Raw genomic sequence first — 25,714 nt, 5'->3', positions numbered from 1 at the left:
TGATCTTTGGCCTGGAGAGTCTTGCCTTTAACATTTTTCTCTTGCTTAGTTTGTGGAAGACAGCCCCTGAATATGGTGCTTCTCTCCAGGCCACACAGCAAGAACACTACCAGCCTGAGGTGGCTGTGTATAACAAGCACCATAGACACAGAAACTGGAAGTCCTTCCCAAATGTGGCTGTGTTTTAGAATCCCGTGGGAAGTGTTTAAAACTGATACCCAGGTTGCACCCCATTCCAACTGAAACAGAATGTCTGTGGACGGGAGCCAGGCAGTGGTAGTTGGTCAGAGAACTCCAGGTGATTCTAATCTGCAGCCAAGTCTGAGGACTACTGTAAGGAGGGGGACGGACCTTGACAATGTGAGCAGTTAACGCCTGAGCATAACCACAGCCAGCTTGTCTCGCATCTTTTAGGCAATGTGATGTACTGGAAACAACATTGGATGCAAAACCAGTCTCTACAACATACTATCTTGTGTCTTGGCAAGCTACTTAACCTACTGTGGGCTTCGTCTTTCTCATCTATAAAATAAGATCGTAACAATACCTTATAATATCATTTTAAAGAATGAAAGATGGTGTGTGGAAGTCTTGGTAAATTGTGAAGTGCTGTATAAATGCTTGTTGTTAATACTGGAGATTATTCTTTTACAGAAAAATACTCACTTCCTAGGTCCCTTGGTGAGATAGCTAGGGTGACTATGGTGGCATTAATTCCTTCATTAATGCAGTAATAATGAGAACTGTTTAGACACGAATTTATTAACTCCCATCTAAAAAAGGGGGTGGCAAGGAGAGGAGGTCTCCCCCAGCTTTAAAATGAATCCAGCAGCGGGAGCCCAAGAGAACCATTGTCCCACCATACCCAGAGATTGCTGTCTAGCTTCCGGTAAGATGACTCTCAGCAAAGGGGCCTTGTGCAGCAGAGAGGGACATCAGTGGTCCATCAGCTTCTGAAACTGACTTTCATCTTCAGGCTTTCTGTTTGATTGGATTTCATTTATGTCAAAGTGGATGAACCAAGGTAGAACTGTCCTCAGTATTGCTAATGGGCCTCAGAGGCAGGACAAAGGGACATGCTGTTGGCCAGGGACTGCTTGGTCATTTTTGTCAGTGTGACTGTGGTGTCGTGTATAGTAAACATCATCATGGCTCTTTTGGGTACACACCAAAGCATTTTTTCTTGGGCTTGTCCTCCCCAGGGATTTGAAGTTGGATGGAGGGAAACAGTCAACAGGTGCCGTGAGCTTGAAAGAGATCATTGGCCTTGAAGGCGTGGAGCTGGGAGCTGATGGGAAGGTAAGGCTTTCTGGCTTCCACCCAGCAGGTTTGTGCCGACACCCCCAGGGTTGGGAAGCAGAGGCAGCGTGACAGACCGGGACCCTTGCTCGTGGTGGAGGAGCCGAGTCTGGGGCCCCTTCCTGGTGGGTGATGCCAGCCCATCCCTGTTCCCCTAGCGTGCATGTGGAACCCTGCCTCCCCCCACCCCCGAGCCAGTGATGAAATAGCACATGTATTTCTCCTCCAGCACAGTTTATGATGGAATCCATGATACTGACCACTGTCTCAGACAAGCACACCTGTGCCTCTTCTGGAATGGAGTGACGGGTGGTTTGAACATGCATTAACTGATGCTGTCAGCCAGCAGCATTCTTGCTACTAGAAAGTTTGCGGGGGGGGGGGGGGGGGGAAGAGGGCTTCCTGTGGTCCTGAGAAGCTGAGTCTGTCAACCATAGTGAGCACCTAGCAGGAAGGCTGTCGCATTCCTCCCTGTCCACGACCCAGTGAGTGAGCTGCTGGGTGGAAGCCTGAGGAGTGAAGGTTGAAAGATGAAGTTGACCTTTTGGTGCTCGATCCAGGTGGTCTTTGTAAGCGCTTCAAAAGCCTGTTTGTGGAGACAGTGCAAGTATTTGGGGAAGCTATCTCAGGGTAGCTGAAGCTGCTGGGGCAGCACGTGACCTCCCACAGCCCCTCTCCCGGAACAACTGGTCCCCACTGTGCCCAGACGGCATCAGCCCCGAGCCACAAGTAGGCGTGCATGAGGTGCACTTTTCCAAGCAGGTGAAACAAAAAAACACTTGTTCCATCTCCATTCCTGAAGTTTGAGTGCTCACCTGGGAATGAGAGAGGTGAGCTAGAAACAAGCATCAGAGATCGCATCTGCCAAAAAAACATGCAGGAGGCCACAGCCCTTTTATCAGAGACTCTTGGAGCCTGACGTGTTTTGGAATTCCGTACTTGGTGGGTCATTAAAACTCGTGTGCTGTTCAGAAAAAAACAGCCATGTGTGGTATGTGCCTCCTGTATTACACAACATCCCAACAGCTTCTGGGATGGTTACCAAACACTAATATTTCTGTTATAGGACATGAGCATTCACCCAAAGTACAGTAAATTTAAACTTTTACCTAGCCTTAAGTCAGTTGAGTTTAGGTTTTGGCACCAATAAATGCCAAAAACAGATTTCAGGTCTCCTTGGGCAGAGCTAAGAATATGGATGTGAACTTGGTGTGATAACTTAGCTTGGTCAGGATGCAAACCTAACATTGTCTGGGAATAATCCATTTTGTCGATTTTTATCTTCACCTTTTAGACTGTTTCTTACACCCAGTTTCTGTTACCCACAAATGCCTTCGGAGCCCGGAGAAATACCATAGACTCCACCTCCTCCTTCTCCCAGTTCCGTAACCTGAGCCACCGCAGCCTCTCCATAGGACGCGCAAGCAGCACCCAGGGGAGCCTCGACACAGGTAACCTTGGGCCGGGCTGGCCCCGGGCAGCGCATGGTGGAAGGTGCCTCGGTGCACAGTGTGCGTGGGTCTCTCTGTGTACAGACTGGAGGAAGCATGCCTCTGGAGCGTGAGCTCATCCCACGGGTGACATGACTTTTGGGCAAGCCCGATTTTAGGCCATGCGTGTGGCCATGCAGCCAGGCCATAGGGGGACCCCACCATTGAGATATTTCAGCCACTGACTCTCAAGCTCCCACAAGGAGAAATGCCATATGCTGTATCGTGCAGATATGGCTGGACCCACCCCGCTCCCTTCAGCCTCTCTCTACCACTCAGAGATAATCTACCAACTTATCTCAACCTGGTTCTTGCCTATATTTTCACAGTGTTCAGATTTGGCTTTTTCAATTAATGGGCCAGAAACACAGGATCAGGTGTGAGAACTTTATGAGTCTCGTGGTGGGTGAACTAACATGGCCTGTGAAGGAAGGCTTGCTTGCTTCCAGCTTGGCCTCCACACCTCCGTAAGAAGTGAACAAGGGAGAAAACTGTATGAGGCAGTATTATTTCCACTCTTGGAGAAACTCCAGGTGAGCCGGAAGTTCCTCAGGCCTGCCCAGGTGCTGAGCTTGGCCATACTGTCCTGGTGTATCCACCGACTCTGGCCACGTACAGCTGTTTGCACTGGCGCCTGCTCTTGTCTGTGTTTGTACAGACATGGTGGCCTGCCTGGAGGCGCTCACACCACAAATGTGCTGCTCACATGGCACCACTGGAGTTACCAATTTGATCTGCAGGTTTAGCAAATGCATTTTTTTAGTGCCACATTTTGTGATCTCATTGTTTGCTGTATCTTTCACGCCCATTGAGGTTTTGTGCTCTCCCAGGTCAGGGAGATTCATACATAATTTTCTAAGGTGGAAAACCTGTCACAATGGAATTTTAAGTATTTGGTGAACCCTTTTGCAGGGGATACAGCTCATTGGCATGCAGAGACGTCTCCTGCGGGTCAGAGTGTGCGATGTGACTCTGGGCTAAATGGCCTGAGGCCAGCCTTGCATCGGTGTAACTTTGTACTGGGCGTTTGCACTCCCCCTGTACCCCACCTCTGCTTCTGAGAGTCTGGGGCCCCTATTGATCATTTTGTGTGTGATCCTTAGGTAGTGACCTGGGAGACTTCACGGACTATGACCCAAATCTCCTGGATGACCCCCAGTGGCCTTGTGGCAAGCACAAGCGAGTTCTGATCTTTCCTTCATACATGGTGAGTAGCGGGGGAGAAACAGTCCGTTTTGCTCACCCCCTCTGCCTCTGAGGAGTAGCTTGGAGGTGGTATTCTCACCCTAACAGATGGCTGCTCTCTGGGGTAGGGGGGCTTGTTCAAACGCTGGTTGGCCAGGGAAGCTTCTTGAGGTCTCCCCTCAAGCAGTGTGAGCTGCTTACGGAAGGACCAGCACGGGCTGGTCACCTGGCCTGTGTACACCACTTTGGCCCCCAGCTCGGTGCTGGGGACCTCACCTCTGAGGGGACACAACTGAGCTTATACATTCGTAGGCCCCGCTAGGGGAGGACCGGGCCCATCAAGCTCAGCTTTGTCTGGAGATCGATGGTGACTGGAGGTCTCCATGTGCACTCCGAGCAAACGTTTGGCACTGGGCTCCCGATGACAGAATTATCTCCTGGGAGAGTGAAGGTAGGACGATGTGGGCGTTAAATGCAAAATCTTCCCCTGCCATTTTTACTTCATGGACTCTTCCTGTTTTTCCCTTTGTGTAATTTCGGTTTCTGCTTTTGGCTGACCACCATTTCCCACCACTTGGGCTGCCGTTTCTCCAGACACCAGTGGGGCCTGATGGGGTCGTGTGTCCTTTCTTGGGGCGGACTTGCCCCAGCTCAGCGGCCGGCAGATCCTGGGCAGCTGTGGGAGGAGGAGAGAGCTGAGCTTGTGGGAAACCTGCCACGCCAGGCCTGCCACACACATTGGGTGGGAGAGCACTGACCCGGAATGCCCCTGCTGCCTCCCTGATGGGCCCAGATGGGGCGGGCACAGTTCACAACACCCGGCTCTGGTTCCCTTGTTCCTCCACCACCCTTGTCGCTCTCCACGGCCTTAACTTTGGGAGGGAGCAGAGGGTCCTTCTTCTGTTTTGGGCTCATGTGTCTGTAAAAGCAAGGGCCAGGAGCCCATTTACTGAACGAGCCCCTGCACACGCGCTCTGAGCTGAGAGTTCTCAGCAGTGGCATTCCACGCTCCAGCCTCTCCTTCTCCCCTGAACATTTGGCAAGTGGCTGACATCAGAGGAACAGCAGGCAGAACTCGGGACCTTGCCGGTGGCTTTCCAGCATATATCCTATTCTAATACGCTGTGCTGAGTCTGAATGAATTACCAGAGGTACTTAGTTTAAAATTGCCCGTTTCTGGGGCGCCTGGGTGGCGCAGTCGGTTAAGCGTCCGACTTCAGCCAGGTCACGATCTCGCGGTCCATGAGTTCGAGCCCCGCGTCGGGCTCTGGGCTGATGGCTCAGAGCCTGGAGCCTGTTTCCGATTCTGTGTCTCCGTCTCTCTCTGCCTCTCCCCCGTTCATGCTCTGTCTCTCTCTGTCCCAAAAATAAATAAACGTTGAAAAATTAAAAAAAAAAAAAATTGCCCGTTTCTTACTCTCCCATCCTCTTCCCCCACCTCCTAAACACAGAAAGCAAGACCAGAGCCATGTGTAATTTTTATTCCACTCTATGACCTGTTAAGATTATATACTACTTGGGGCACCTGGATGTTCAGTTGGTTGAGCATCTGACTCTTGATTTCGGCTCAGATCACGATCTCACGGTTCATGGGATAGAGCCCCATGTTGGCTCTGTGCTTAGAGCGCAGAGCCTCCTTGGGATTCTCTCTTCTCTATTTCTGCTCCTCCCCCATGCTCACGCTCTTTCTTTCTAAAAATAAACTTAAAAAAAAAAAAAAAGATGATTTACTTCTTTCACAAAGCCAGAGTTTATTCATGTAAGCTAGCCCACAAGTGTGTAATAAATTATCAGAATCATCGCCCTAATGTTAAGGAGGGAGCAACTGAAATGTCATGGCTTGTGTAAGACTAAGATTCTTTATGTTCACTGCTTTTTATTCACTAAGTGACGGGGCTGGAAACTGTGGTTCGGGGAGTTTGAGTGAGGCTGTCATAGTTGCCAGACAGGAAGTGGGGCCCGAGGCTAGAACTCCTGGCTTGGTCCTCTTCTCACTTGGCCCGTGACCCCCATGTCCCTCAGCAGTCAGTGGCAGAACTGCTGACCTTGGGGTAGGGCATGAAAATAGTTCTTTGGGCCAACAGGTTACCAGATTTCTAGGTAACCAAGAGAATAAGAGGGGGGCACTATTTTTGATTGACCTTGGGGTTTGGTAGGAAGCTCTTCTCTAGATCATGTTCTGTCTGGTGATAACATTGACCTTTCCTTCTACAGGCCTGGTGTCAGGCTGGTACTACATCTTCTTTTCTTTAAATGATTTCACTGTGAGCTTTAAGGTTCTGGGCCACAGTCTACATTTGCGTGCCTGTGCACACAAATGATTTTTCGTCCTTGGACGGTGTGCCAGATGATTCGCCAAGTCAGCATATACGTCCTATCCTCCTTGTTTTATGTTCCCAACTGGCTCATTTTTCATTTCACCACGTTGAATCTACAGCCTGTGCTTCCTGTAACAGTACACGTTTTAGAGAACAAAATTGCTTGTGAGCCGCATTTCCTAGTCAGCTCCATAAGATGTACGTCTCCTACTCTGGCCACAGATATTGGTACTTTGATAAAATGTGGGGCATTTGCTTTCCAGCATAGTCCTCTATCACTGATGTGCATGTCATGTGTTACAAAGAGCCTCAGACTGGCTCCCAGGAAACTTCCTGTTTAGAAGCAGGCATGGAATAGAGCTGTTTCACATGCAGCGAACTTGCACGAGTAAGTGCGAGCGTTTTGTTTTTGATTCATGTTGGTTTGCTTGAACTCATAGAATTTGTCCATTCAGCCAATACTGACTGAGGCCCTACTATGTGTCAGGCCAGGTTCTCCCTTACATAGTGTTTTCGTCAACCTTCTAGTGGGTGGGGAAGTCAGACAGTGAACAAGTAGACAAGTCACTGCAGTCAGGAGGAGGGTGAAGAAAAGTGGTTAGGAGATGATGGGGGCAGGGTTGGGGGGGTGGAGGTTGGAGGCCAGCCTGCAGGAAGGCTCCCCTGAGGACATAGCATTGAAGGGGAGTGTGAGGGGTAAGAAGGAGCAGCCTTGCCAGGCCTTGGTGGGAGGGGCCTATGCACAAGACTGTCATGTAGAAGGGGTGGAAGAGAGCGAGTGTATAAAATCAAGATTTTTAACAGTAAAAGTCACTGTCCTTCCCTCTACGCACATGCACATACATGTATACTCCCACACACGCACAGGTGGAGAAGGCAGGCCCATAGAATGATGATCCTGACAGACGTTCCATACCTACTCGACCCCGGGCACAGGGAACTGTGCTTGTAATAGGCTCTGGCTACCAGGGTAGACAGAGGTATAGGGTTACTTGACCCAGGCTGTTGAAAACCTTCATTGAGGGTCTGAGGCACATCTTGGCCTGTAGGTGGGTGTGAGGCCCTCTGTGTAGAGAAACCCAGCCTTAGAGCTTTCCTCTTGGGATGTGAACCCTCATCATTGGCAGGGCACCCCCGGTGGGTGGACGTCAGACCTGTACAAAGTCTGTGCACCCCGGCTCCTCTCTCCCCTCTCTGGGGCTTCCTGTAGTGGCCTTTGCCGGAAGATGCCCATCTCCCTTAATACTCCCAAGGCCTGTGGGGTCCTGCTGCCTATGCTTATCTCCCTGAGGTCCCCAGGGCAGCTCAGGTGAGGCCAGCCCAGCAGAGGCCTCAGGAGAGCCAGGGACTGTTGTCCAGTGTTTTGGAGTGTTCTGTTTCTGTGGAAATTCAGGGTCTGAGATGTTCGTGTGGCCTCTGCAGAATCAGGCAGCCTTGAAAGTGATGAGCTAAACCTTTCACCCCATCACATCCAGTGGCAGCCATTAACTTTTTTTCTCTTTTCATATGGAGGTGTAATTTACATGTGATCAAATGTACACATTTTAAATGTACAGTTCCATGATTTTTGTAACCTCTACTTTAATGGAGATAGAACATTTCTTTCCCCTTAGTTCCCTCCTGTCCATCCTGTTCTCCCTCCCACCTGTTCCTGGCAAGGCAGCTGCTTTTTTTTTTTTTTTTTTTTTTTTTAACGTTTATTTACTTTTGAGAGACACAGAGAGGCAGAGCATGAGCAGAGGAGGGGGGAGAGAGAGAGAGAGAGAGATACAGAAACCAAAGCAGGCTCTAGGCTCTGAGCTGTTGGTTAGCACAGAGCCTGACACGGGGCTCAAACTCACAAACTGCGAGACCATGACCTGAGCTGAAGTCGGAAGCTCAACCGACTGAGCCACCCAAGTGCCCCTAGGCAACTGCTCTTTTGACTTCTGTCACCATAAACTAGTTTGCCTACTCTGGCACTTTAAATAAGTGGAATCATATACTATGTGCTTTTTTTTTTTGGCCCATCTTCTTTCATACGATTTAATAGGTGAGATTCACTCATGTTGCAGGTGTCAGTAGTTTGTTTTTTTTTAATTGCTGAGTAGGATTCTATTGTATGGGTATACCATAGTTTCCAGTTTGGAGGCACTATGAATATTGCAGCTATGAGCATTCTTCTACAGGTCTTTGGTGGACATATATTTTCATTTCTCTTGGACAGATAAATACCTAAGAGTAGGCTTTCTGAGTCATTATGTAGGTGATGTTAGCGAGCCGGGATGTAGTTGGACATATATTTTCATTCCTGTGTGTTCTAAGTGTGATATAAAAAGGCCGCTTGTGTTGCCACAGTTGGGACATGTCTTAAAGTGGAAGCGTTCCAGAGGCAAACAATTCCCTGAGGCCTAGAAAGAAGCCTGTTACATATAAAGTTTAAGTGGCACCTCTTTAAAACTGGCCTCACACATAGACTTAGGTTGGTTTTTAACCTTGATGTACGCAAGTCACTTCCACTATTAGCCAGTGTGAAAGGGCAAAGGGAAAATTTTGAAGTAAAGAAAAAAGGATTCCTGGGGCAGGTCTGGAAACCAAGTCTCAGCTACAAGTAGGGCCTGTGGTTTTGGCCCTAAAGTTTCTAGACGGTGACCACAGAATAGGAAAGTATGTTGAGCCTCCTGGCTGCATGTGGGTTCTCACAGGGCCTTAGCTTAATGATGGTGTTTCTCAGTGTGGTGAGGGCAGCCGTGAGGCCTCGAGTCAGAAGCGGGGGCTTCCTGCCTTATGCGCCGCCTGGCCTGTCATTAAAATTTCACCAGAGAGTGGTTGTTTATCATTAGAACCTGGCAGCTGAAGTCAGTAGTGGTTTTGTTTTTTCTTCCCTTTATGGGTGTGGAGAGCAATTAAGAGGAGAAAGTAGGCAAAAGAGCTGACTGAGCTAGTGCCAACAGAGTTAAGGTTATTTGAATGGATTTCTGGATCCTTTTCCTTTCTCAGGAAGAAGTCCCTCTCGACCTGTTCTGACAGCAGAAAAAAAAACCGACTAATAACCTTTACGATATCTGTATCAATCTTGAGAGGACACCTCTTGGATTGATCTTCTTGATAAAGTGCCTATGCTTGTATTTACTTAATATTACAGTCTAAATACTCCTAGAAAAACCCCTCCTTCCTACCCCCAGACCTCCCCAGTGTTGTGGGAATGTGTCCTAGAACTTTTTCCGCACAGTAGGAAATGCTGAGCAGTGGATAATAAAGACTCAACCAAAGGAAGACGAATTCAGCCTTCTGTGTGGCAGGCAGTTGGCCCAGCTTTCCCTCACTGTATGTCTTTTTCACCGCAAGCTGTCTTGATTTCCTACTTACCTGTCTGCAGTGTGGGTTTATAGAGAAGATGAAGTAGCTTGAGCCCCAGGGGCTCCTCCCTGTAAGGCCCTCAGGTTTCAAGGTGCTTTAAAAGCTCCTTCAATTCAGGAGACCCTCATTAGGAAAAGTAATGTGTCATTACAATAACCAAAGTGCTAGTCCTTTCTGGAGACTTGGAAGGGCTTTAGAGCTTCCCCAGCTCCAGGGAAAATCTGTCAGGCACCTGCACAGAAGCTGAGCAGTGGGATCTTTGTCCCACAGCTTTTGATGCAAGTGTTAAAATACAATTATTTTTTTTTTATTTTGAGAAAGCCCACACATGAGGTGGGAAGAGGGGCAGAATGGGGGGTTGGAGAGAATCTTAAGCAGGCTCCACCCGACTGAGTCACCCAGGTGCCCCAAAATAAAATGCCTTTTTAAATGCCCTATTGCATTATGTGGTGCATTTTGTGTTTTGGTTTTAGGGTTTTTTTGGGAGGAAGGGGTTGTGTGTGACAGCTTTATTGGATGTAATTCACATATCCTACGATTCACTTTTTTAAAAGTGTTCAGGGGTGTCTGGCTCAGTCTGTGGAACATGCTACTCTTGACCTTGGGATTGTAAATTCAAGCCCCATGTTGGGCGTAGAGCCTACTAAAATATAAAAATTAAATAAAGTGTACAATTAAGTGGTTTTTAGAATATTCACAAAGTTGTGTAGCCATCACCATAATCAGTTTCAGGACATTTTCATCATCCTCAAAAGAAGCCCCTGTACCCTTAACCCTCCACCCCCTGAGCCCTGGGCAACCACTAATCTACTTTCTGTCTCTGGACACTTGTCTATTCTGGACATTTCATAAAAATGGAATCATATACCATGTGGCCTTTTATGTCTGGCTTTTACTTGGATAATGTTTTCAGCATGTATCCATGCTGTAGCATGCATCAGTATTGTGGTTTTCTTTTAATCTTTTTTTTTCTTATAAAAATAATGCAAAATGAAATACTAGCTTTACATTTTACCAAGATGTTGTAGCATCTGCTTCCTTTCTGTGTGTTTATTTCAGGTTTAGTGCCCATTTTGTGATCTCTTTTTTCCTAAGGTTTATTTATTTTGAGAGAGTGAGTATGAGCAGGGAAGGGGGAGAGAGAGAATCCTAATCTCCAGCATGGAGCCTGCTGGGAATTCTCTCTCCCTATGTTTCTGCCCCGCAGACACTCTCGCTCACTCTCAAAGTAAATAAAACATTTTAAAAAATAGTAAAAGTGCATCCAAATACATTATGTATGTGTGTGAACTTAAAGCCACACCTACCCAGTGTCCTCTCAGGTGAGTGGACTCTAGAAGTTTCTATAGGACCATATAAGTATTTGACAAATACCTGAAGCTCTATGCCTACCTTGCCCTTCCTGGTAAATCCATGTAAGAGTGTAACCCTGAAGCAAAAGCAGTTTTTCCTGTGGTTTCTCTCCTTGATTTGCAAACGGTTTCATTTTGGTAAGGGAAATTGAAGAGCTGCTCCCCTAAGGGGAAGGGAGGGAGAGTAAATCCGGGATTATGTATTTGGAATCCGATGGGTAGAAATAGCAACAAATGCTGCCCGGGGCTGCGAAGGCCCTCTGCTCATTCCCATAGTTTTCCTTGTGATTTACTGTCCTCTTAGGGAAAAGGAAAAATGCGTAGAAGAGCTGAAATGCACAGCTGTTCGTGGTTAGATTGATCTAGGTGAGGCCACCACTCTGCTTAATTACCTTAGCGAGCACAGAACATCTGCTTCCCAGTGCCCTGCTGAGCTCGGAGCGCCGATGGACAGGGGACAAGTGCAGTCAGGCAGGATAGCCCCGGCCGTGCAGTGGCTGTTGGTGTTGGAAGGAGCTTGCAGAGATCACTGCCCGATACCCATCCTTCCTTTGGAATGTTCTGCCCCCAGGGGATCCTGTGACCCAGAAGGGAACCTTAGCAGAGTCTACAGCAAGCCCACATCTGTTCAGAGCTGTTTGTAAGAATGCTTGGAGAGATGTGCACGGCAGGAGGATAGAGAAGGAAGGAGAAAGTTCTCAGGTTCAAAATGGAAGCACCTTTTATATTGTTTCTGTTGAAACCAGACCAGCTCTGAGCCCCTCTTTGTTCTCCGGCATTGTCATTGGGGTACATGTACCCCCCACACACACCTGCCTGCCTTGCCTGTCTCCACTGTCTCCCGTTGCATCCAACCCCACTGTGAGGCCCCCACTGCACAGCGCTGTGACTGGTGCTATGGGCCAGGTGCGGGTCAAGGTCATTTCCCTCTCTCCTAACATAAGTCAATCTCTGTTTTTTTTTTTAAAAAAGCAAAAGGTGTCTCAGTATGTCCACAATAGATATGGTAGACTTTTCCAGCTAGATGACTAAGTTCTGGTCTTACCATCTTTTCTTGTCATCTCGGAAGGGAGCCTTGGTGTCAGCCCCCCACTGAGCCTTCCTGACTGTGCCTCCTATCTCAAGCAGGCCAGTCCCCTTCCAAACTGCGTCTCAGGACATTCTGCGTTTGGGATAGTCTCCTCCCAGCTGACCTTCCTCTCTTCCCTTTTATGTGGCTGTGCACACACAGCTTCCTTGCAGCCAGGCAGCTGCACGAAAGTGCACTGAAGCTACCTCTTATCCCAAGAGTGGAATGGCCCTCTCTGCAAAATTGCAAGCACCACAGGGCTGGAGCTGTCTGCCTGCCATGCGGCCTGTCCCAGCTGTCAGCCTCTGCAGTGGGCCACAAGGAGCCCTACGTCTGGCAAATCCTATGGCCTAGAATTAGGTGGCATGGAAAACAGTGGTCACTTGGTCTGTCCCAGACCAGGAAGGAACCACAGCCTGGTTATTAGCACTTTGATTTGTAGTGATGTGTGCTGGCAAAACCTGGGCATTGGGAGTCTTTACACAGTTAGACTCGTAGGAGAGCTGGTACGTAGCACTGGCCTCACTTTTAATTCATTGTCTCTCAAGCCAGAAGGAATGAGTAACTACCCCGTGCCCATATCTCAGCCTCCGGTACTGCCACCTTCACTCACCTCTGTCACTGGAAGGAGGAGAGGTGCCTTCCAGGTGGTCAGGAGGTCCAGCCTATCAAAATCTCTTATGGCCCCCCAAGACAGATAGGACCACGCAGTGGAACTGTGGCTGCTGTATTCCAGAGAGTGGTTCTCAGTGGGAACTGGAGCTGAAGACAGCAAGGACTGTCATCTCCTCTGGAAACTGCCTGACATAGTGGCCCTGGGCTCAGGGTGATTTGCCCAATACACAGAGTCTGGTCCATGCGGGGCCAGTATGGGTCAGTGGGCCCAAGGGTGCAGCATGTAAGGGTCTGGAAGCAGATGGTCGCTTTGGGGGCTTCCCACTCAGCTGCCCTGATTGTGTACCCCAAGCAGTTGAATTTGAGCCCTACAGATGGCCAGTTGTCCTGCAGCTGTTGACATAAGCAGATGATGGAGAAGCCAGAAGAAGAAACTGAAGCAGAGAACACTTAGCAGTTTCACAGAATCCTGGGGTTCTGGCTCCAGAGTTTGTGATCTTCTCCCACAGAGCCACAGCTCAGAAAAAGAGACAAAAGTAAGACCGAAGAGAGAGCCATGGAAAGTACTCCCTCAGACTGAGGCCAAGGCCAACAAACACCTCCTGCCTGGGTCAGAGCTAAGGCCAGTGGGGGCAGCTACGTCCAGCCTGGGAAGAACAGAGAGGCTGTGTAGCAGCACCATTATGAGCAAGCGCCACTGCGCTGGCTTGAATGGTGTCCCCAAAAAACAGGTTGAGGTCCTAACCCCTAGTACCTCAAACTGTGACCTCATTTAGAAATAGAGTGTTTGCAGATATAAACTAGTTAAGATGAAGTTGTACTGGAGTAAGGTGGGCCCTAATCCAACACGACTTGGTGTCTTTATAAACAGAGATAGAGGACAGCCATGTGAACACCGACACATGGGGAGGACCCCATGTGATGATCGGCAGAGACTACAGTGATGCATGTACAAGCCAGGGGATGCCTGGGACTACCAGAAGCTAGGAAGGAGCAAGGAAGGATTCTAGCCATAGTCTTAGAAGGAACAGAACTCATCTGACACCTAAATGTCAGACTTCTAGCCTCCAGAACTGAGACCATAAATTTCTGTTATTTAAGCCTCGCAGTTGATGGTGCTTGGTTACAGCAGCCACAGGAAACTAATGCAACCACTTTTGCATTCTCAGTCCGCCTAGGTGCTCAGATACGTCCACAATTTACCACCACCATCCTACCGGTCTTGAGTCTTGGAGGCATTTCAGCGCCCCTGAAGCCAGCCTGCCTCACCGCCATCCATGTAAGCAAGTGAACTGAAATGGCGGTGTCATTGGGCACCTGCTTCAGGTGTGGCAGCAGGAAGCCTCCAGGAGTCCGTATGCCCATCCCCTTCCCCAGATGCCCTTGGACTTGTCAGAGCAGCCACCCTGGAAATGCTGGGCCCAGCTCTCTCATGTCTATCCCGTACCTTCCCTCTCCACACTATCCTGGAGGCTGCCAACCACTTGGAGGTCAGGAAATGACACAGGTGGAGGTTTGCAGAGATCCCCCACCCCAAAATGCACCATATCTACTTTAGAAAAGACCCAAAGAGTAGCCCAGTGACGGCCAAATAATAAGCGGAGGACCAGGCTGCCAGTAGGCTTTCCACTCCGTGCTGGGGGAACAGTGGCTAGGGCACAGCCATATGGCTGGAAACTCCACCAGGGTGACGGAGTGCCACTTCTACAGCTCTAGGAGATGAACTCGAGGGCTTGGCCATCCCTGTGGCTGCCGTGTGCTGCCCTCACTAGGGGACAGGCACTGGTCGGGGGATTCACAGCATCAGCTCACTGCCCCCCCCCCCGCACCCCCCTATCTCCAGGGCCAGCCTTGAAATAAATGCACATGTCTATTTCTCCTGCCCTCAGGAAAAGTAGTTCCCTGCTCTGTACCCTAAGAGCTAGGACAGGGCTGCTTATGAAAACAAGAGTGTCCCCTGAAAGGACTAGGCCCAGGGCTGCAGGCTGAGTGGGGTTCTTGGTCTTCATGGGGTCCTTCTAAAGTTAGGACTGGTCAGGAAGTGGTATGTGAGGGCCCGGGGCAAGACTCAGTGCCCCAGGGAACTGAGGACATTGGGGCCTTTAGAGGACTCAGCAGCTCTGCCCTTACCCATGTAGTGTGTGCATCAGTTATGGTTCAACTACGAAGAAGAGCATCCTTGTGAGCTAGTTTACAAAGAAAAGGATTTATCACAGGACACTAAACAGCTTCTAGAATCACTGTGGAGGCTGACAAGACGACCTAAGCTGGGATTTCAGGAATGATCCTGAGCCCACTCTGCAGAGCCAGGCCAGCAGGGGAGCTGTGCCTTGCCTCATCCTTGATCAGCACCCCCACACACACCCCGCAGTTGCTGGTTGGGAAGCTACACCAGCTGCTGGTTTCAGGCATGGTGGTGTTTCCACCTCTAGGAAGCTGCCACTGCCCCTGGCTTCAGATCCGTGCTGCCCTGCTGTGGTCTACACCGGTAGAGTGGGAAACCAGGACTCCCGCCATGACTTTTCTTGGCAGCAGAATCAACAGAAGCATGGCCTCAGCTTCAGTGCTGCCTCCTCGTGCCGGAGCACTGGACAGGAAGCACCAGAATTGTATTTGGAATCCTAGCTGTAAAGGAGTAGAAAGTACGGCAAAAGGCGTGTTCCCAGGAGAGGGCTGGGTATCTAGGCCACAGCGTATGTGAAGATGAATCACTGGGACAGTGGCCTGGATGCTAGCCAGGGGAGGAGACTGTGATGCGTAGGAAAGTCACCTGGGTGACATCATGATGTGGATCCAGGGCCCCACCCTCACACCCTGACTCTGTGCGCCTGGAGCAGAACCCTGTTTTGTGCCATCTCCCATTTCCGTGTTCTCGATAAAATTCTCCAGGGTCCTTTAGGTACGTTCTGTTCTCTTTGTTTGATCTTCAGTGTAAACAAACCTATGAAGCAGCCACAGGAGGTATTCTTCCCTCATTTCAGAGAAGGGAAGGTGAGGCCCAAGGAGGTCAAACGTCTTTCTCGGAGTTGCCCAGCTTGCTGGAGGCAGAGCCACTGACCAGCACCCAGACGTTTCCACCTGCTGGCAGTCTCAGGCTGTCCACTGCTCTCATTTTGGCCCGATAGAGAAGGGAAACAAGAAGTCAGTGCATGTGGTGAGCTGGGAGACCCGGCTCCCAGTGCTGGCCCTGCCCCTTCACCCCTTCACCCCTTCACCCCTCTCCCCCTCTGAGCCTCTGCTTCCACATCTGTGAGATGAGGTGGCTGGAACGCACCTACAAGCTGCTTTTCTGCCGGTGAGAGAGCAAGCAGTGCTGTGTGATCTATATAGAAGACCGAGGAAAGCAGGGCTGCTGTGGTTGCCACAGAGAAGGATCCAGACCACCCTTCCCAGTCTAGGATATCCTTGCTTGGGGCTCACAGGGCTTCAGTCCCCAACAAGGGCCCATGAGTGTTTGCTTGAGCCTGCTTATGTCACAGCAAACCTTGAGCTTTCATCCGCCGAGGAAGAGTAGGAGAGGCTGTCGCAGAGTTCAGGATGCTTGGGGAGGGGTAGAAGAGAGGGGTGGGGGGCTGGGGGTTTAGGAAACAGAAGGATTGGCTGATTGGCCGGTGGGTCCAGCTTGAGATAAGAATGTCAGACGTAGTTCCCCATTCTGCCTGTTTCCTAAGTGAGAACTCTTACATCCTGTTCGGCCCAGAGGAGATGTTTGTTCGGGATGACAAAGCCATCTTGGAGGGCTGCCACAGGGGAAGCGTTCTCTGCCAGACCTTGGCAGTAAGTGGCCTCCATGAAGTCCCGTGCACTCTGCCTCACTGCTCAGCAGAACGTCGCTGCACGCAAGTGCGTGTGCATGTGTATGTTTGCACACTGCTGCCGCATCACCACTCCCCTGCCCCTTGCTGGCACGTCGCAGGTGCACACGGTGGCTACCAGGATGGGCATGTCCCGGGCCAGCTGAGGGAGAGCCTTCTTGATAGGGCCAGAAAGACATGGCTCCAAGGAAGGACTCTGGGCATTGCCCCAAGTCTACTTCCACCCAGAATTTGAGAAAGTTCTGAACAAGTTCAGTGCAACTGTTTGAGTTACTGTTGCTCTGGTTTGCTTTTAGTCCCCAAAGCTGCTGTTCAGAAGGTGCCGTTCAGATCAGTGTGAATTTGGACATGCTTGCTCTTTGTTTCCTCTTGGTTATTGACTGACACCAGAGGCATTTCATGTGCCTGTGCTAAAATCCTGTCCATCCAAGGGTGCTTGGCTGGCCCCTCTCAGTCCTAGAGTGTGCAGCTCTTGATCTTGGAGTTGAGGGTTTGAGCCCCACGCTGAGTGTAGAGATTGCTTAAAAATTAAAATCCTGAAGAAAATAAAAATGAACATCCTGCCCAACCAAGCATCTCCTGAATAGAGGTGTTTACAGATAGTTGCCAACCTTTGTTAGAACCATTGAGGAAACCTTTAACGCATCTTCTGGAAAAGGCCAGGCTGTTGCCCGTGAAGAGGCTGGCAGCAGCCATCCATGGGAACGGGCCTTCTTGTCAGAATCTGTTTCTTCTTTTTCTGGCTTTGCCTGGCGAAGGCTATTGCCTCTGGCTATGGCCAGCCAGAAGTCGTGCGTTGTTGCTGCCCTTTGAAAGCACGCTCCTGAGAGGGGATGAGGCTACGCTGGTGAGACCGAGCCAGAGACTGTGTCTGATTCAGAGTTAACAGTGTAGAGCACAGATGAGCAGGGAAGACCTGGCTACTCAGAAGAGGCTTGGAGGAACCTGTCTTAAGGACGGATAGGATGAGGAAGGGGGAGGGGAGGGGCACCTGGCTGACTCAGTCGGTAGAGCATGCCACTCTTGATCTAGGGGTTGTAAGTTCAATCCCCACGTTGGGCATGGAGCCTGCTAAAAGGGTGAGGTGGGGGGAGAGGAGGAAACCCAAGGTTTAAAGGACTATTAACTATAGCTGACATCAAGTATGCACAATGGAATGTGATTCGGCCTTAAAAAGGAAGGGGATTGTGACCCCTGCACTGCAGTTGAACCTGGAGGACACGATAGTGAGTGAAACAAGCCAGGCACAAAAGGACAAATGCTGTGTGATCGCACTTGAATGAGGTGCCTGGAGAAGTCCAGTCCAAAGCAGAATGGTGGTTGCCAGTAGGAGCTGGGGTGGGGGGTGGAGGGGTAGGGCATTGTTTAATGGGTGCACAGTTTTGGTTTTGCAAGAAGATGAAATTTCTAGAGACGGATGGCAGTGATGACTGCAAAACAATGTGAGTGTCCTTCATGCCACTGAACTGCATGCTTTTAAATGCTTAAGATGGTACCTTTTACGTGATGTATATTTTGCCACAGTTAAAAAAAATAATAGCTAACATTTATCGAGTGCTTGCTGTATGCCATGCACCGCACAGAGCACTTTACTTCTCCTGTAGTCATATGAAGTAGGTATTGTTAACTGTTTTCATTTTACAGATGTGAAACCTGATGTTTGGGGTTGTGGAAGTGTCCCACAGCCAGACGACTAGTTAAGTGTGGATTGAACCCACGTGTGTGGGTCCACACTCGATGCTGTAAACACTATGCTGTATGAATAACAGGCTGAACTACAGGAACTGAAGGAGGGGCTCCACTCCTTCCAGACACTGACTCCTGATTGTCTCGAGGCCGGTGTTTTCAGATGTCACCAGGTCCTGTTGTCACAGGGATTCCATCTATCTCCAGAGACCACGTCCCATTCAGGCTTTCGGGTTCAACAGGGCCCATGCTGTGGCTCTCCTCTTGGCTTCCCCATTGCTTGGTGGTGTCAGAAGTTGTGAGGTGGCTGTAACGTATACGTAACTGCCACCCAGAACCCTTATTTTAATGAGTGACCCGGGTTGTCTGATGTTTTACAGACCACCGTCATTGACTACGTGAAGCCCTCAGATCTCAAGAAGGACATGAATGAGACCTTCAAGGAGAAATTTCCTCACATTAAACTAACACTCAGCAAAATAAGGAGGTATGTGAGGATCGACATCCACTTGAACTTTCCATTCCGACTCTCACTTGGCATGCATTAAGCTCACGCTTTGTATGATGGTTCTTCCTGTAGTTCTGGGGAAATAAAACACAGGCATGTTCAGCAAAAAGAAGCTCATCTGATGCTGGCTGGCCCCTGCCTCCATGAGTGAGAGCCAAGGGAAGCAGGACCGATGGCAGAGCTCTTGACATGAGCTCTTGACATGCATCTGAGGGTGGTTTCCTTAAGTGAAAGAATAATCAGTTCAGTAAGAGTTATGTTACAGAAAACTCAAAATAGGAAACCTACCACTCCCTGTTTTCTCCAGTGTAGACAAAACAGAAAAGAGTAGGCATCACAGCATTTGAGGTAATGCTTCACCCACAGTCGTCCACCCAAGAGTTGACAGCCAAGCCCTACCTTTAAGCTTTAAGCAGTTAGTAAAACAGCCAAAGTAAAATCAGGCCTGTATTTCCCCTACAGCTGATTGGATTGACTTTGTGGTGACCCACATCTGCCAGGCTGGAGAGGAGCTGACTGATGTTGTATCTGCGTGCCAGGACAGATTTTCAGTGCGCGTAGCGATGAGGGCTAGACTATACGCCAACACAGTGTTGGAGTATGTGCCAATATTTACATGCTGTGTCTCCCAATACTGATTTGATTCTGGCATGTTCCAAGCCAGAGACGTAAGAAAAAAAAGTTTTCACACTTTGTCCGTTAGCTGGGCAGCGTTCCTAAGCACACTGGCTGTTGTGCTGTTAGCCTAAACTCCTCTTCTGTCATGGTTCTTGAACGTGACTGATACTCAGCAGAGTTGATACCAAGCACCTAATTTATTGCTGAAAGTGCCTCTCTGGAATGATCATAGTTCCCCATCATAGTTTTCCTCTTTCCCTTTGGGTAGCTCTACTCCTAGTTCCCAGAGACTCTCAGACCACCTGGGTTCAGTGGGGTCCTCTGTGTCCCTTACTGACATCGTCTATACAATTCCACCAGCAGAGAAGAGCCCCAGCAGCCTAAGTCTGTTGCCCACATGTAATGGAATTTTCTCACTCCTAGGGATTTAGTCCGATTCCACGTCACCATTCTGGGAATGAGAAAAAGGAAATGCTTTCAGGATGGATTAATGTTTTTCTTTGGGGTCCTCTGAAACTCCCAAGTTCTAATAATCTTCCTTTCTTCCTGTCTTTCTCTAGTCTAAAGCGAGAGATGCGGAAGCTTGCCCAGGAGGACTGCGGCTTTGAGGAGCCCACGGTGGCCATGGCCTTTGTCTATTTTGAGAAGCTCGCCCTCAAGGGAAAGCTAAACAAACAGAACCGGAAGCTTTGTGCTGGAGCATGTGTACTATTAGCAGCCAAAATCGGAAGTGACCTCAAAAAACACGAAGTCAAGCATTTAATTGACGTAAGTGACCTGAGTCCTGTTGGCTGAGGGAGCACCTGGGAAGAGCCTGGTCGATGATCCCACCCAGAATTCCGATTGTTAGTAGCCACTGCGAGACCAGGGCCGTGAGGTCATCCTGCAGCAGATGTCTGGCCCCACATCTAAGGCTGTCCTAGAACAGAGGGATGATCCACTTTGACAAGATCCCCCCCCCCCATATTGGGTCTGGCCATAAAAATTAATTTTTGGACACCATGAGGGGTGAAATTATTCTCAAAGCCACAGAAGCCACTGTAATGGAAAGGGGACTTAGGAGCAATGTGACCCACAGCGTGTCCATCAGACCTTGGCTTCTTGTGGACTTAGTTGCCTCGTCTTTGGGGAAAGGTGTGGGTTTGATTCAGTAGTAGCTTCTTTTAAAGGAGAGCCCCATCAAAGAAAAGCAACCTTGATCTTAGATGGATATGTGAATGCCCGTTTTAAAATACAGTGTATTCATAGAAAATTTGAGATATAGTAAAGCCAACAGATCAGGAGACAGTTGCCATTGAAAAGTTAGCTTACACAGTTCCCAAAAGAAGTCTCTTAGCTCTATCTGCCATAACAAAATACCATGGACAGGGCAGCTTAAATATTGGTTTTTCCCAGTTCTGGAGACTGGGAAGTTCAAAACCAAGGTGCCAGCTGCTTCATCTCCTGGTGAGAGTCATCTCCTTGGCTTGTGGATGGCTTCCTCCTCGCAGTGTCCTCCCCTTGCACAGAAAGAGCAAGCAGGCTCCCTGGTCTCTTCTTACAGGGGCACCAATCACATTGTGAGGACTCCACGTATCAGCTCCTCAACCTGACCATGTCCTAAAGCCTCCCAGTTAATATCATGCTAGAGGATAGGGTGCCAACATGCATTTGGCGGGGTAGGCAGCATACCTTGGGGGGGCCATGTGGGGAAGTACCAGGGTTGGTTAGGAGGCGGAGGGAGAAAGGGACACTGGGGGCAGGAGTCTTCACTCTGGCTTCCACAGGAAGGAACAGGCAAGGCAGCCTAAGCAGGCTTAGGACTGGATAGTTAGACTAATTTCAGTAGACTTCAGGGCATGGGGGCCGCCCTACTTACCTCCTGGCCCTGCGTCATTAGGGCGGGTGGATAGAGGCCCAGAGAAGGTTGGGGTGCAGGCCTTGGATCGGTTGTTTTGGGTATGAAAGGTGTGCCCCCAGGCAGGTTGTCCACCCTCTCTAGGAATTGGCTGACCCTGAAAGTGGCCGTGCCTCCAGGATCAGCAAGGCCCCAGATGTCAAACCTCAGAATACAGAAAACACAAGACATGCCTAACACGATGCCCTTTATGTCTAGTTGTGCAGCTGTCTCCGTGGCAAAGGAGAGCAGAAAGGAAGCTAATGTAGGTATTCCCCACATAAGAAAGAGCATTCTTTTTGCTTTAATTTACCATTTTAATTATTCGTAAGTTTACAGTTGAGTGGTATTAAGTACACTCATATTGTTGTGGCCATCACCACCATCCAGCTCCAGAACCTTTTCACTTGCAAAACTGAAACTCTTTTCCCATTAGGCAATAACTCTCCACTCCCTCTGCCTCCCAGGCCCTGGCCACCAGCATTCTGCTTTCTGCCTCTCTGAGCTAGTCTGTTCTAGGGACCTCACGGAAGTGGAATCACACACTGTCTTTTGTGACTGGCTTTATCTCCTTGCATTAGGTCTTCAAGATTCATCCATTTTGTAACGTGTGTTAGAACTTCCTTCCTTTTTAAGACTAGATAATATTCCACTCTATGTGTATTGCCCATTTTGTTTATCCGTTCATCCATCAGTGGAAGAAAGAATGTTCTTTAGGTCAGTGCTTTGCTGCTTCTAAGAAATGGTGCATAATCCTCTAGCTTATATAGTATATACTTTTAGGAACATGGAGGGGAACTTTGGTTACTAAATCTGAGAATCAACAGGTTTACATAGATACTAACTGAACTAATAATCTTGACAAGTGTGAGGTTGTGTACATTTAGTTGTAGCCGAGTAATAAACCAGACAGTGTGTCCATGCAGGATATACAGGCAGTGGTTTTCACATTTGCAGTAGCAGTTAATTTGACACAGGGTCCCAGCCCTGTTATAATCAGTGGCCACCAGTGGCTCTGCGGGGGAGTTTTGTTCTGTTTTTTAAGCCCAAACCGGCTAAGCCAGAGCAGAATGTGTCCTGGCAAAAACAAGGCCTTCCCTGCCCACCCTCCCCTGGTCGTTCTCCTTCATCTCTACTCCAGCAGCGCCCACAGCTGGGTGGATTGAGCTCCGCCCCACACCAGATTGGCATCCTCTGCCCTTAGACGACATAGTTTGTTTCTACCCCTACTGCCAATGGGACAAAAATGACCAATTCTCAGCGTTGGGTCGTGTGGAAAGGCATGGAGCGTGGTGCTTTCTGCTGCCAAACCGTGTGTGTTTGACCTTCGCACTCCCCCGCCCCCCCCCCGCCCAGCCACAGAGATGGCTGAGGTGCTTCATGGTGTGTATTCTGGTGCCAGCGGGGAGCCCCTGGGTGCAAGCTAAACACAGCCGCGTGCTCCGGCCGTTCACATGCACACACTCAGGCTGTGTGACACCCTGGAAGGGAGCTGATCTCAACAGGTCTTGGGTCTTCGTGTGTGAAAGGACCAAACTACATAGAGTCCGCCCACCCAATCCTGAACTTCCCAGGTGGTCATTGCTGTTGTAGGTGATGTGCGATCTTTTTAGTCTTCCCTCTAAGCCTGAATAAGCTACTTGTAACAGGTGGAGTTGAAATCTCAATTGAGTTGGTATCTCAGCGTTGCCATTTACTGTCCCATTTCACCTTAGGCTCAACTATTTACCCACTTGACCCTGTTTTCTCTCCTCTGTAAAGTGGGCATAAATGTCACATTGAACTTATAAGATTGAGAGAGTAAATGAAGTCGTGGGACCGTGGGTCCTCGGGGACGTTCGAGTCTTTCACCAGGACTGAGAGCGGGAAGTACAGCTGAAGCCTGCCTCCCTTTCTTCCTCCACAGTCTTGCCTGTAATGGGTTTCTCTGTAAACACTCATGGGCTGGTGGGTAGGGAGCTTACATGTGGAGAAAGGCAAGGACTTTGATTGCAAAGCTGATATGCTCTTGGTTTCCTTTCATTCTGTTGCAGAAACTGGAAGAGAAGTTCCGGCTGAATAGACGAGAACTGATTGCCTTTGAATTCCCAGTGTTAGTGGCCTTGGAGTTTGCTCTTCATCTGCCGGAGCACGAGGTCATGCCCCATTACAGACGCCTGGTGCAGAGCTCCTAGCACAGGCCCTAAGAAGGGCCAGGGACCACTTCCTCTGAGCTTGCAGAACAGCACTTACTACTGGAAATGCAAAAATAGAACTCGACATACCAGCCTTTTTTCCTCTCCACATGTTTTCGTGTAGGGCAGTACCGGAAACTTTTCAGGGAGTCTTGGTCTGGCTAGCTGGGATGACCCACGAGCAGTTTATTACTCAGCAGGGGAAGGGGAGAACCGTGCGTAAGATGGCACAGGGCCTTTCCCCTTTCCCCTGGCGACACTCTGCAGCTGTCCCCTCCCTGCTGTTCTTCCCGGGCATGCACAGACCTCGCCAGTGCGGTGCAGGGCCTTCTCTCCAGACCTGGTCCAACTCAGTGCAAAGTTCTAGAGCAGAGCGGGGAGGTGAATTTGCAGCAGCTGGGGGAACGCTTTGAAAACATACCCTCACTGTGTCAAAAGAGTGTGCCAATCTGTTTTCGTATCAGCTCTTGGAAATGCACTTTCCCCCGGAGCGTGTGAGTGTGAGAATGTGTGTGTCTGACATATCACGTCAGCCCTCGGCCCCCAAAGCCGGTCCCGCCCGCCAGAGAGCAGACCTCCACCTGGGGTCGTGAGCCAGGCTGACCTTCAGCAGTTAGTTCTAGATCAGCTCTGGATCGTAATAACTCTCCGCTCCACACCAGATTGTCTGGCATCCCCTGCCCTTAGAAGGTGACGTAGTTTCTGTTAATGCTCCTACCACCAACGGGACAAAGATGACAAGTTCGCGGTGTCGGGTCGTGTAGAAAGGCATGGAGCGTGGTGCTCTATACCTTTCTGCTGCCACACCTTGTGTATGCGTTTGACCTTCGCACTTTTCCCACCGTGGAGACGGCTGGGATTGTGCTCCGTGGTGTGTGTTCCTGTACTCTATGTTAGAGTGCGTAATAAGCACGTTTATTGTGCTATATATATATATATATATATATATATATATAATGTTTTATAAGATTCCAGAATAGGGGTAAGACGCATGATGGGTGTTTCGAGGCTTCTGACCTCTGGGATAAACTGCTCTTGAGCTGCGGTTCGGTCACCTGAGGAGGCAGCGACGTATCTGCCACATAAGGCTGGCTGTGCCGAATGGGGACTGTAGCTTATATGGACTGGCTGGGATGACGTCACCACACCATCCCCTCACAGCCACGAGAGGTGCCTGCTGGAGTTCACCTGACAAGAAAGCCTGTGGCCATGTAAAAAGAATTAAAATATTTTGTTTCTATATACATGTGTGTATGTGTAGATGCAGATATGTCACCAGTCACCTCATGCCCTGCCCCGTCCCCATCTGCACACAGAGTGGGAGCTTCTCCGGTCACCCCAGAGAACGGGTGACAGGGAAGCTGAGCGTGCACAGCTTTGGTTAGCGGAGCCAAAAAAAAATCGCCACACAGGACAGGAATTCAAGGAACAGCTGGGGAGAGAACAGATTGAATACTCCCCTGCTCCAGAGTCCTAGAGTTAACTGAACTTCGTACTAAATACTTTGCCAACGCATTTCCTTGGCTGGATTCAGTTGTAAGACAGGTGGGGGCTAGACGAACGTGATCTCTAAGTCAACGTGTAAGGGGCACCCGCTGTTCGTGAAGCAAATTGGGAACGAAGCATAGTGTTTGGAGCGTCTCTGTCACCTGAAGGAAACATCCTCTTGACCTTCGCCTCCTGGTGTCTGTCACTTGCTCTCTGATAAGCCACCCCAGACTCTCCACCTGCTCGGCTCCCTGGTGAGTGCCTGGCAGATGGAAAGCCTTTCTGAGGAGCAAGGCCACTAGCATCTAAAATTGCCCACGGAGCTCCCCACTGTCCATCTGCCTTGAATCTCCTGCCAGGCTCAGAGGGACATCTGATAGGGTAACACATGCCACCGAGGTCCTTCCTGTGTCTTAAATCAGGCTAGTATTTTTGAATGGGGGGCCATTTAGTTTTTAGCAAAGTTAGCAAGCTGAACTTGGTCCATTTTTTTTAAGACAGTTTTAAACTATTTTGGCCTGTGGATTTGTTGAGTGGGGAGTTTTAATTTAGTTGGGAGGGGTACTAAGAAGGAAAGATTTTTGTCAAAAGGCTTCTTTTTGCTTGTCCTTAACCTGAGCTTTTTGAAGGTAAAGGAGGATGAGACCGAGGTAAGGGATGGTCATTGCCAGAGCAGCCCCCATAATCTGGTACATCCCAGGGCTTTGACTAGGAGTCAGGGAGCCTGAGTCTGTGTGGAGAGGAGGCCACTCCACAGACTGTTCTAGAAGACCGTGAGTTTCTGCCCTTTCACCCTCCACCACAAGGGGCGGTTTTAGCCCTTGCCAGCCCAGCTTCCTCAGACTTGCTGCGATGCCTCTCCAGCTCTCCCCATGCACAAAT

At 49.5% G+C, this 25,714-nt stretch overlaps 1 protein-coding gene across 1 annotated transcript in view; it reads left to right on the top strand.

Annotated features, from left to right (window-relative positions):
- Positions 1-24,586, top strand: part of CABLES1 (Cdk5 and Abl enzyme substrate 1) — a 113,492-nt gene extending 88,906 nt beyond the window's left edge. Inside the window, exons 5-10 of the mRNA XM_047087043.1 lie at positions 1,203-1,299; positions 2,594-2,750; positions 3,893-3,996; positions 18,549-18,655; positions 19,855-20,062; positions 23,204-24,586. Of these exons, the coding sequence (XP_046942999.1) occupies positions 1,203-1,299; positions 2,594-2,750; positions 3,893-3,996; positions 18,549-18,655; positions 19,855-20,062; positions 23,204-23,344 (814 nt within the window). The 3' untranslated portion in view covers positions 23,345-24,586. The remainder of the gene's footprint in view (positions 1-1,202; positions 1,300-2,593; positions 2,751-3,892; positions 3,997-18,548; positions 18,656-19,854; positions 20,063-23,203) is intronic.
- Positions 24,587-25,714: the final 1,128 nt, after the last annotated feature.

This window comes from Lynx rufus, unplaced genomic scaffold (genome assembly GCF_022079265.1).
Source record: "Lynx rufus isolate CCGP_SWC_20201006 ecotype Redwood Valley unplaced genomic scaffold, mLynRuf1.p SCAF_22, whole genome shotgun sequence".
In the NCBI taxonomy this organism is placed as follows: domain Eukaryota; kingdom Metazoa; phylum Chordata; class Mammalia; order Carnivora; family Felidae; genus Lynx; species Lynx rufus.
This window is presented reverse-complemented; position numbering and strand designations above follow the sequence as displayed.